At 39.0% G+C, this 10,000-nt stretch overlaps 2 protein-coding genes across 2 annotated transcripts in view; one reads left to right on the forward strand and one right to left on the reverse strand.

Annotated features, from left to right (window-relative positions):
* LOC137990801 (neuronal acetylcholine receptor subunit alpha-7-like) overlaps nt 1–3,946 on the reverse strand; it is a 12,603-nt gene extending 8,657 nt beyond the window's left edge. The window contains exons 1-5 of the mRNA XM_068835904.1: nt 3,837–3,946; nt 3,270–3,388; nt 2,010–2,267; nt 1,606–1,713; nt 180–352 (exon numbers count right to left, since the gene is read on the reverse strand). Of these exons, the coding sequence (XP_068692005.1) occupies nt 180–352; nt 1,606–1,713; nt 2,010–2,267; nt 3,270–3,354 (624 nt within the window). The 5' untranslated portion in view covers nt 3,355–3,388; nt 3,837–3,946. The remainder of the gene's footprint in view (nt 1–179; nt 353–1,605; nt 1,714–2,009; nt 2,268–3,269; nt 3,389–3,836) is intronic.
* Nucleotides 3,947–9,381: 5,435 nt separating this feature from the next.
* LOC137993134 (WD repeat-containing protein 31-like) overlaps nt 9,382–10,000 on the forward strand; it is a 14,491-nt gene continuing 13,872 nt past the window's right edge. The window contains exon 1 of the mRNA XM_068838818.1: nt 9,382–9,615. Within this exon, the coding sequence (XP_068694919.1) occupies nt 9,394–9,615 (222 nt within the window). The 5' untranslated portion in view covers nt 9,382–9,393. The remainder of the gene's footprint in view (nt 9,616–10,000) is intronic.

Below are 10,000 nucleotides of genomic sequence, written 5' to 3' on the forward strand. Positions count from 1 at the left end.
TCGGCTACAGCTGACAGAAGGTCACCAGTTCATTGAATTTTTAATCCACTTCCGACGTAATAAAAACATGGACACACGGATAGTTCTTCTGTTTTGGTTTCGAATTAACAGTTTGGTGATACGGGAACCCAGTAAGTAGATTTGTTTAATTATCTTACGTCAGATTTAAGTTAACTTACGACATCCACTATCTGGACGAGCGTCATGGAGAATCCTACATTCACGACATCTTCGTCACGTAGGGCTGGTCGCACTTCTCTATTGTAACTCGGGCTGTAGACTGTATCCTGAAGGAGACGATGCTCCACGGATTTGGCAATTTTACCATCGGGACCCTTCGCTCCTTTCCGGACTTCAATAATAAGAATATTATTAATTGCTTTTCAAAATAGCCCCAAAGAAAATTGCTTTGACCAATCACGAGAGAGAAGACAATTGGGTGAGTTTGATTGACGGTATTCCAGAATAAGACCTGCTGAAATGCTATTTTAGACATTTTTATTATCTTTGTTTCTTCAAAACGCCAGACATGCCGTTTTAAATCATCACTCCACGTATTCTTATTCCGGAATAGGGTCAATCGAACTTTTTGAGTTGTAGCTCCCTAAAAGGGCGTCTCTTGGGCTTTAATAGGACTATACGATCTACGACGGCGACGAAAGACTCTTTTCAAAATATAACTTTGTATTCATCTCGTTCATGCCCTGCAATTTGGCCGAAGTATCGCAACAAAAAAATGGTACGTGCGGCTTCAGAGTAAAAATAGAGAATGGAAGGTTTCTATTTGTACGCTCACGTTGTAAAACCTCAAACTTCGTGATTTCACGTCGATATTGTGCAGAGTACAGCAAAGATATGTGTAGCACGATTATTTTCCCTCTTTTAACCGATGATATTCTTGTTTTGTGTCGTTTTCGTTGGCTACCGACTCGTAAATCTTAAAGTCCCCGTTCCAGAAAAAAACGCCAAGTAAAGTTTTCATGGTCAACTCACGATTTTGCCTAGACTCGATTGACCAGCCGTTTTGTGCGCCCGCGTTCCCCTCCGCGCACATCACGGCTGGATCACTGGTCCAGCCAATTGTATTTTCCTCCAATCAGAAAGTCGCCTGCCTGCCAAGTAGAAAATACAATTGACTGAATACAAAATACAGTTGCGACGGGTGCTACGTCACGGACAAACAACGCGGACCAGTGACCGTTCGTTGGGAGGAGGATGTTCAACCGACAGGATTTTCGAACGTTTGTTTTTGCTATGGAAATTCGCATTGCCTATCGCAGCGATCTGATTGGATGAATTTCAGCTTTGACTGGATTTTGTTCCACGGCACGCAATGCCTGTCGGTTGAAGGTGAGCCTTTAACCTCACTTCCAAAACGGCTGGAAATCGAGCCTAGATTTTGCCTCCAATAGGTTAATGTGCTTTTTCGAGGCTTTACGCAAATCAGATGGACTTCAATCTTTTACAAATCGATACTATTAGTCATAACGTTTAGATTTTTGCAAAAAAAAAGAAATATTTTCAGAAATTTATATTGTCGAACCGATGCCTAGATCTTAACAGCAGTACAGTATGTGACATATCCCCCATTTAAATTGTAATTACCTCTTGGTCGAGTTGTGGAGCTTATATTGGGAGGGGTTTCCACTGAGATTTTTTGTGTTGAAGAAGTTGAAGCAATGGTTGGGGGAGGAAATATCGTTTCTGAGATCCCTATCGAGATTAAAAATAAAGTAATATTTAGTTATTCATTTATAATTAATAGACCACGGCTGTAAGATTTTACAAAGACGACGAATAAAATGTCCATTGTAAAAGGTCGAGTTGGTTGGTAATTACAAAACGGAGATAGACAAGGAAAAGATCCTTAGAAACGAAGTACAATCCACACCCCCACAGCCTTTGCCCCCCCCTTTCCCCACCCCCCCTTTGTCTCCCTACTCTTAGTTTTGTAAGGAAGTAAAAAAAAATTGGGTACTCCAAGGAGAAAGTTTCACTTGCAGTCATACCTGTCCAGACAATAGGAGTAACAGCTGATTCAGAATTAGGAATTCTCTTCAGATTGCAAATTGAACCCTCGAGGCGACATTTAACAGCATAGCACAACTCGTCCAACAGGTAGGCATAATCGCCGCGGCCATGATCACAAACCTTTTGGGTACATTCGCTTATGTTGCTTGCTTTGGCTAGATCATCAAATTCTGTTTCGACTAGTTTGAATGTAAAGTGAAACATTGGGCTTCCCGGTGTGCATTGCCTCGGAGGATCTGCAAATGAAATGTATTAAGACAGTAAAAAACAGTTTCTCTTTTTAAGAGACCAGTTAACGCTCTTGAGTGCATCATGGCGGGAAATTCCAAGGTTTGTATGGAAATTCAAAGGAAAATAAACTGTACCCGACTCTACTTTATTGACTTTCGCCTCCCTAAACTAAACAAATAAGTCTACCTTCACAACTGAGATGAACTGGATATGGTATCTATTCTTTGTAATTCCTAAATATTGCTTTTTTTTTGTCTCGATACATTCTCTGTAATTTTGTGCCTTTGGAATTACAGGAAATGTATGGCAGAAACTTTGTTTAACAAAATAATTTATACAATTAATAGCCATTCTCTCCAACTTTCTTCTGCCGCACGTTTGAGCGCATATCTTCTGTTTTGGAAAATAAAAAACTTCAGAATTCCATATCATAAATATCATGACTTTCCACCGTTTTGAACTTCCACTCAAACCTTTGAATTTCTCTCCATCTTATCCATGATGAACTGTCCTATACATAGTGTTTGAGGGGAATGTAGGGTGGTAATAAGCGATAGCAGCGGGAGAACATCAAAACTGGGGGAAAACAAAATTGATTATTTACCCCCGGGGAGCGGTGTCTCTGCAATTTGAATCAGATTGCGATAAGCAAATTGAAATAAAAATAGAATTACAAGTAACGTCTTTCTCCAGTCATGCTCAGTAATTCCTGCATTCAATAAGTCTTTTTATGTTTTAAAGACTTATCGAATGCAGGAATTAAAATGAACTGCTTCATACTTCCCTGTTAAGCGCTTAGAATCGAAGAGTATAAGCGTTATGTAAATATTTGTATTTTTTTTTTCCTGTTTAGAACTCATCAATAAACACAAGACTCTAGAAACCCCTTTTTGAAAAGCGATAAAAAAACAAGTTTGCCTGTGATTGCAGTAGATTTCAACCTTGAGTAATATTTATTTACTAAAAATATCATTTCGTTTGTCCACATAATGGAAAGCTCGTCTTACCAGTGAATGCGTGCCCTTCGAATGCAGCCCAAAATGCAAGACTGAGGATTAAAATCTCTATCGCAACTTGGCTGTTTTGGCGCATTGCGAGGTACGCGTAAAGAAAATCCCGTTTTTTCCTGGAAAAAAAGAACACAATTTCCTCTTTATTTTTAAGGAAACAAATAAGGAAATTGATAGTTCATTGTAAATTTGTCGACGGTCGCTTCTAATAATGATATACTGTCAATGCTTTCAATAAAGTCATGTTTCACTCATTTGTAGAAAATATATCGTATATATCATCACTGGCTCTAAAGACTTTCTGTAACCGCAATTTTATATTTATAAATGGTGGCGTTAAGAACACTGCAGTCTATGATGCACTTTGAACGTCCTATTGTATTGATTTACGTATAGGAAAACTATTAAACGAAACTACCAGCTGATTGCACTTAATAGTTTCCAGAGAAAATCGGCCCCAGAGAATCGGTATTAAGAAAACTAAAATTAAAACTACTTGTTACTATCTGGCTAAATATATACATAGAGCTTATTGTTCAAATGTGAAAAGAATAGTAAAGCCACCTTGCTTTTGAGGTACCGTCCAAGGACCCGCGGATTCCAACCAAACAAATTTATAAAGCAAGAAAGAAGCTTGCTCGCTTGAGTTTACGCACCTTCTTCACTGAAATTGCCCAGCTGTCAGAACTCACTGACATGAAATATTCACGCAAAAAATCGCCGCCTAACAAGATTTCAAAAATACCTGTAATTCCCGCTGGGAATAAAATAAATTGTTATTGGAAATACAAAGCAGCTAACTTCTCTTTGGTTCTTTGGAAATCATTAAATGACTCAACAGTTTAAAATTTATTGTTAATCAACGCGAATTCAGAATGATAATATTTCAACTGTTGTAGTTTTGAAAACACATTTGACAAAATGATTTTCTTTTCTGAAGGCAACAACCGCAATATTTTCTTGCGCTCCAATTGGATGACTTTAACTGGAGTCTAGACATTTTCAAAACTTTTGAAAATCGCCTGATTTTTTTTAATTTTTGGGCAAAGCAAGATCGTCGATCTGGACTGACAACATTTTCACGCAAAAGTTTAAAACATGACATTGACTGGACGATCCAAAAGGGGCGCCTAACGACGTCAATTTTCGGAAAATATCTGTTCGGAAGACTATTTGAGATCTAGAATTTTCGAAACATTTGTTGTAAAATTTCTTGCTTGCCTGCCTGTACTAGGATTTTCGAATATCTAAAATTTGTCCATTTTAAACGGATTTTTACCCTAAAAAGGTCACCTATAATTTTCGGGAGCCTATTTTTTGGCTGAAATTTTCGAAAAGGTAAGTTTTGATCCCTACAATTTTCCGGGATCACTAGACTTTCAGCTAGGAAATCCGAACAGATGAAAGATTTTTAGGGGATAAAAATGTACCTATATCTACCGTTTAAGGTGGCTGGAACCAGTTTCACCACATTTAGAGACCTTCTTATTAGATGGGTTATAACTACTATACTGTATCACGTAACAGCAATGTTATGGTACCATATCAAACACCAATTATTACTTAACAAAATGCGCTCACTATTTTGACGTAATAGGTTACCATGGCAACATGAAAGCTCTTCAAAAACACCCTATATTTCGTCTTTACTTGCTTATATCTTAATAATGAACTCGGTGACCCCCATTTTTTATTGTAAAATAGTAATTAGCAATTTGAGATAGGACTATCTGCAAAGTTAAAAAAAATTCTTAGGAGCCAATTCAGAGCTACCTTAAATTTTCGAAAATTTAAGGTCGCTCTAAATTGGCTCCCAAGAATTTTTTTAAACTTTGCTGATAGTTCTATCTCAAGATGCTAATTACTATTCTACAATAAAAAATGGCGGTCACCGAGTTCATTATTAAGATATAAGCAAGTAAAGACGAAATATAGGGTGTTTTTGAAGAGCTTTCATGTTGCCATGGTAACCTATTACGTCAAAATAGTGAGTGCATTTTGTTAAGTAATAATTGGTGTTTGATATGGTACCATAACATTTCTTTTACGTGATACAGTTTTGTAGTGACAACCCTTCTAATTAAAAGGTCCTTAAAAGTAGTGAAACTGGTTCCAGCCACCTTAAATACCAAAAAACGTTTAACAATGCTATGTTTAAGTAGTTTTGAACTATTTTCTCGTTGGGTGCCCCTGGATGGTCTTGAGACCATCTGTATTTAGATTCAAATTAGATTCATAGTTAGTTTTGCCTCCTGTGCTGTAAAGTAATAATTAAAATTAAAACCTATTTCAATTCGCGGTACGCTTGAAGTTTGAGGAACCATAGCAAAAAACATAACAAAGTTACGAAGCCCAGTTCAGTCCGATTAGGAGCGCATCCTGGTCTGAAAATGTCACCTAGTCGTATCTTGGACAAAGTTAGTTGGCAGTGACTGTCACTACTGTCGGTTTCCTATTTGACTCGAGTTTGTTCGAATTGGTTTTCTACTTTTCTCGGAGAGCCTTTTCTTCTGGGTGCTCCGGTCTTCCCTTTTCTAATGACTACTATTTTTCATTTTCTTCCGGTATACTCAGTGGTCTAGTACCTTCCTAGACATGAGAAGAATCACTTTGGTCCTGTAGGACCAGACCTTCGTAGTCGGTCATAGACTTAGCCGTGCCTGACAACAATGTAAGAGCTCTTTTCGTGAACATTATGGCCCAGTGTTCGTGGCGTTGAATTGTGGAACGCATTTTCCGGGGTCAAAGTCCACTCTCACCACACTGGCTGGATCTGTCTTTGTTGGTTGCGAATTCATTTTCACTACGCTTTGTAAATTGCCCACTAGTTTCCTCGTTCTACTTACGTTATAGGTTTCGTGAGGGTACTTTATTTTAGTGTACTTATTTATTTATTTATTTATTTATAGCAACGATGAAAGGGGAAGAGAGAGGGATAGAGAGAAAAGGAGGAAAATTACCAAGATCTCGTGAGAATAGTTCCTTGGCTTTGGATACCAAAGGAAAAAGTGGAACCAATCGTTAAAAGAGCTCTGGACTTGATGTCAAAGAACTCAAAGCTAGGGCAATTGAAGGAAATAGAAGTTCTAAACAAGAGCAAAAATAAGTCTGCACCTCTTCGGACAGTAAAAATTTTTTTATCAGTATTTTCAAGCAAGTCTAACATAGTGCCTCTCTTTCATTTGACTTGATTTACGTTGCTTGTTAATTTCGGTTTACAGTGTCCCCAATTAGTGCTCCAACACTAGAACGACTAGACTAGACACTTAAATAAAAGTTCCTTTCCTTTTTCCACGTACGATCCCGGTTCACCACGCTGGCTCTGTTTCCGAGATCTAGCCTCACCTAAAGACAAAGTGATTTTTTTCAATTTTTTTGACCCAATTTTACGCGTGAGTAGTCGTATCGCCTCTTTTCAACTGGGTAACCGGGCTGAACTTTCTAACATGAACAGAAATCAATTTCATCCCTGAAAACGATAGTCTCCTTCGCAATCGTTTCTTGAGGTTTCACGTAACGCTTTTTGTTTCTCTCGAGGAAGCGTTGCGTAACACCGCAAGAAACGGCTGCGAAGTCCAGCAATTATTTCACTTCCTGCACTTTCTACTTTCGACTTAAACATAATATAGATGGTTCGCAACCAATCTTTAAAGACACAGATAACAATGATGTAATTTTTACAATTGCTGGTGGACGAACAAAAGGAGATACTGAGAGATCTTTTGTTTTCGTCCACCAAGATGGCAGCGATGACGTAAGGTGAAAAGCAATATAGTGACAAATGCAAATTTTTTGCAATAAGAATTAAAGTATAAAACGGTAATGATTATTTTCTCACATCCGTAATCGACTATGTTTTTTAGAGCAAGGATATTTCAGTCAACTCAATTGAGCTTATCCGGTGTCCTAGCAAATTTGGACCCCCGGTACAAATCCGGTAGCGGATTTGGACCCCCGGCGACTAAACGGATTTAGGCCCCTTTGGCGAATTTGGACCCCCCTTTCCCCATCATGGCGTATTTAATTATGGAGGCAGAGTTAAATTTTGGACTGGGAAAACTAACCGATACCATAATGCATAAATCTTTGAGAAAATCGAAAGTAAAGGTTTCGTATAGTAGATGCGAATTTTGACTTCTTTCTGACATAAGCTTAAATCAACTGAACTGTCGTGTTAATTTTTTAATAAGGAGACAAACCAATGTCAGACTTAACTATGCTTCCACAAAGGAGGTGCAACTTTTGGAAGTAACATCACTTGGTTGGAAAATGCATTGTTGGAAGATTACTTGACTAGAAAGCTTCAGAAGAATTTTCCTTTTTTATAACCAAACTTTTCCAGTCATCAATTCTCGTATTAATTTTCAACAAGGAGAAATAGCAAAGTAAAAGTAAAAGTATCGTATAAACTCTTGTTTTTAGGCCATCGTAGCTTGATTAAGAAAATAACACAAACAGCGGTGATAAACATTGTTGGAACAAACATTGTTGCAATACAATGTTTATCACCGCTGTTTGTGTTATTTTCTTAAAAAAAGTAAAAGTTTTTACAACTAAAAACAATTTGCAAAGGAATTTTCTTACCTTAATGTAAAGAGGGGGGGTAGGGGGGGGGGGGTTGGGGGGTGGATGGGTTCCAAATCCGCGAAAGGGGGTCTGGACCGAGTGATCTAACTCCCCAGCGGATTTGTAGTAGACAAATCACTGAGGCCCTGTTAGGGGTAAATTCCGACAAGCGACATGGCCTTGAACCGGCGACATGATAGCCACGAACTGGCGACGACCGACAGACTATTACAACGAATTAGCGAAAGCGACACAAATGTCAAGACTGACCGACAGCGAATTTCAGAACTGTGAATGTTCTGCGGACTGCGGAACATTTGCGCGTACACAATTCGTCGTAATTACTTAATAATGATCATTGTTAGCAATAATGGCCAATTATGGCTAATAAGGGTCCAATAAAGGCGAACAGCAATACATCTCATTTTACTGCTGTTTTGATTGTTCATTTCATGTGATTGACGTATTCAGTGCATCACTCCCTTTGAGGACTTTTCCGCTTTGCGTATCATGTTCTCCCTGCATGACCTACGTGCGCACTCCATCAGTCTGTCAGAGAGATACTTTTTTCTCTATTGATCGCGTTCATCTCGGTGTTCCAAATCGTAAGCGAGTTATTGAAATACACCAATATCAGAGTCATAAGCGAGTCGTCGGAGTGCCAAACTTGTGCACGGTCAGAGTCACGTGACGGGTCTGTTCAACATCAGAGACCGCGCTATTGTTTAACCCTTTGAAGTTTGCCGAGTTTCATAACCAGTCCCCTCTACTAACTATGATTTTTCACAGACCTTTTGTAAACGCATGCCTTGCGGATAATGACTGGTCGATAATGTCCTTCCTCCTGGGTTGTTATAGTTACAGAAAAGCACAGTCTGACAACTAAATCAGAGTTGAACTCGGAAGAAACATTAGACTCTTGCACTACCAGAATTGTAGAAACGCTATTATAGCTCGATTGCTTTGCCAGATTAGGCCTTTATTCACTTGTATAGTTTACTACATGGAATTTCATTGACTTCAACAACTATTCCAAGTAGTCTGAATAGGTATTAAACATTATAAAAGGTCTCAAAACCCTGGGCTTAAAAGTACTAAAGATAGAGGCCGTATGTTCCGTTGGCGTCGTTCCAGCGAATGGGGATTGTCAGAGGGGCAACAAGCTAAAATTTATTAATGAAATTCCGACATGCGACACAAGAATGTTCCGAAATTGCGACATAGCTAGCTGTGAAATTCAGACGGAGGACATGGGCACCCCCCCTAACAGGACCTCATCACTGTGACACCAGCACCAAGACTTTTAGACTTTTAGGCATGGCGCAAGACGAATGAATGGTTATCGTTGAGTCTACGAGGATCTCACTACTTACATCATGTCACATTCCCAATCATACATACAAACAGAAAATAAAGTATGTACCGAGCGTCGCTCGCTTTCCTGCATAACCTTCAACTGCTACAACAGGGCCGGAGTGAGAAGGCGTAAACTTGGTTGACCTGTGGAAAATGGTAAAGCCGCTGGCGGGAAATTCGCACATTCATTATATGTGTGATGCAGCAAGGTTGCTTCAATTGCTTTGAAAGTTTGTACATGGGTCTGAAAAACTCTAAGTCCCGGGGGTCTAAGGGTTACGACCATGTAAACACGTTCGATGAAGTCAGCGCCACTGTTACTTCTGCTGTGGTAACAGAACACAGACCATCTCACGAAGATCCTGTGACCAGTGTCGATTCTTTCGGCCCGGGAATATGTTTAACAGGAAGCAAGGATAAAGTAAGTATTTTATCTCTGCAGTCAGTACTTTTAGTGGTATTCTGCAGACTACAATGCAAGATTTTGTTGATTTTCTAGTGAAAAATATTTAATTAGAGAAGTTAATTTGCACTGAATTTGGAAGCAGCTGTAAAGGTTGTTTGCAACCTCGTTCCCAGGGTCCTCTCACTTCCTCCCTCGAGAAACCTCGAACAGTGATGCCTCTCAGACTTTTATACTAATCATCTCTAATGGAAAAAAGATACTTAGCAATGTAAATGTGGTTGTGTGAAGACAAGTTAAAAGGGAAAACAGCTCACTTCCGGTTGCCGTCTAAATCTCAAAACGCCTGTGCTTAAGCTCCCTAAAACGGCCCTAGTTTGCGGGTGGTCATGTGCGTATGAGT

The sequence above is a fragment of the Montipora foliosa genome, chromosome 2 (genome assembly GCF_036669935.1).
Source record: "Montipora foliosa isolate CH-2021 chromosome 2, ASM3666993v2, whole genome shotgun sequence".
Taxonomy (NCBI): Eukaryota; Metazoa; Cnidaria; class Anthozoa; order Scleractinia; family Acroporidae; genus Montipora; species Montipora foliosa.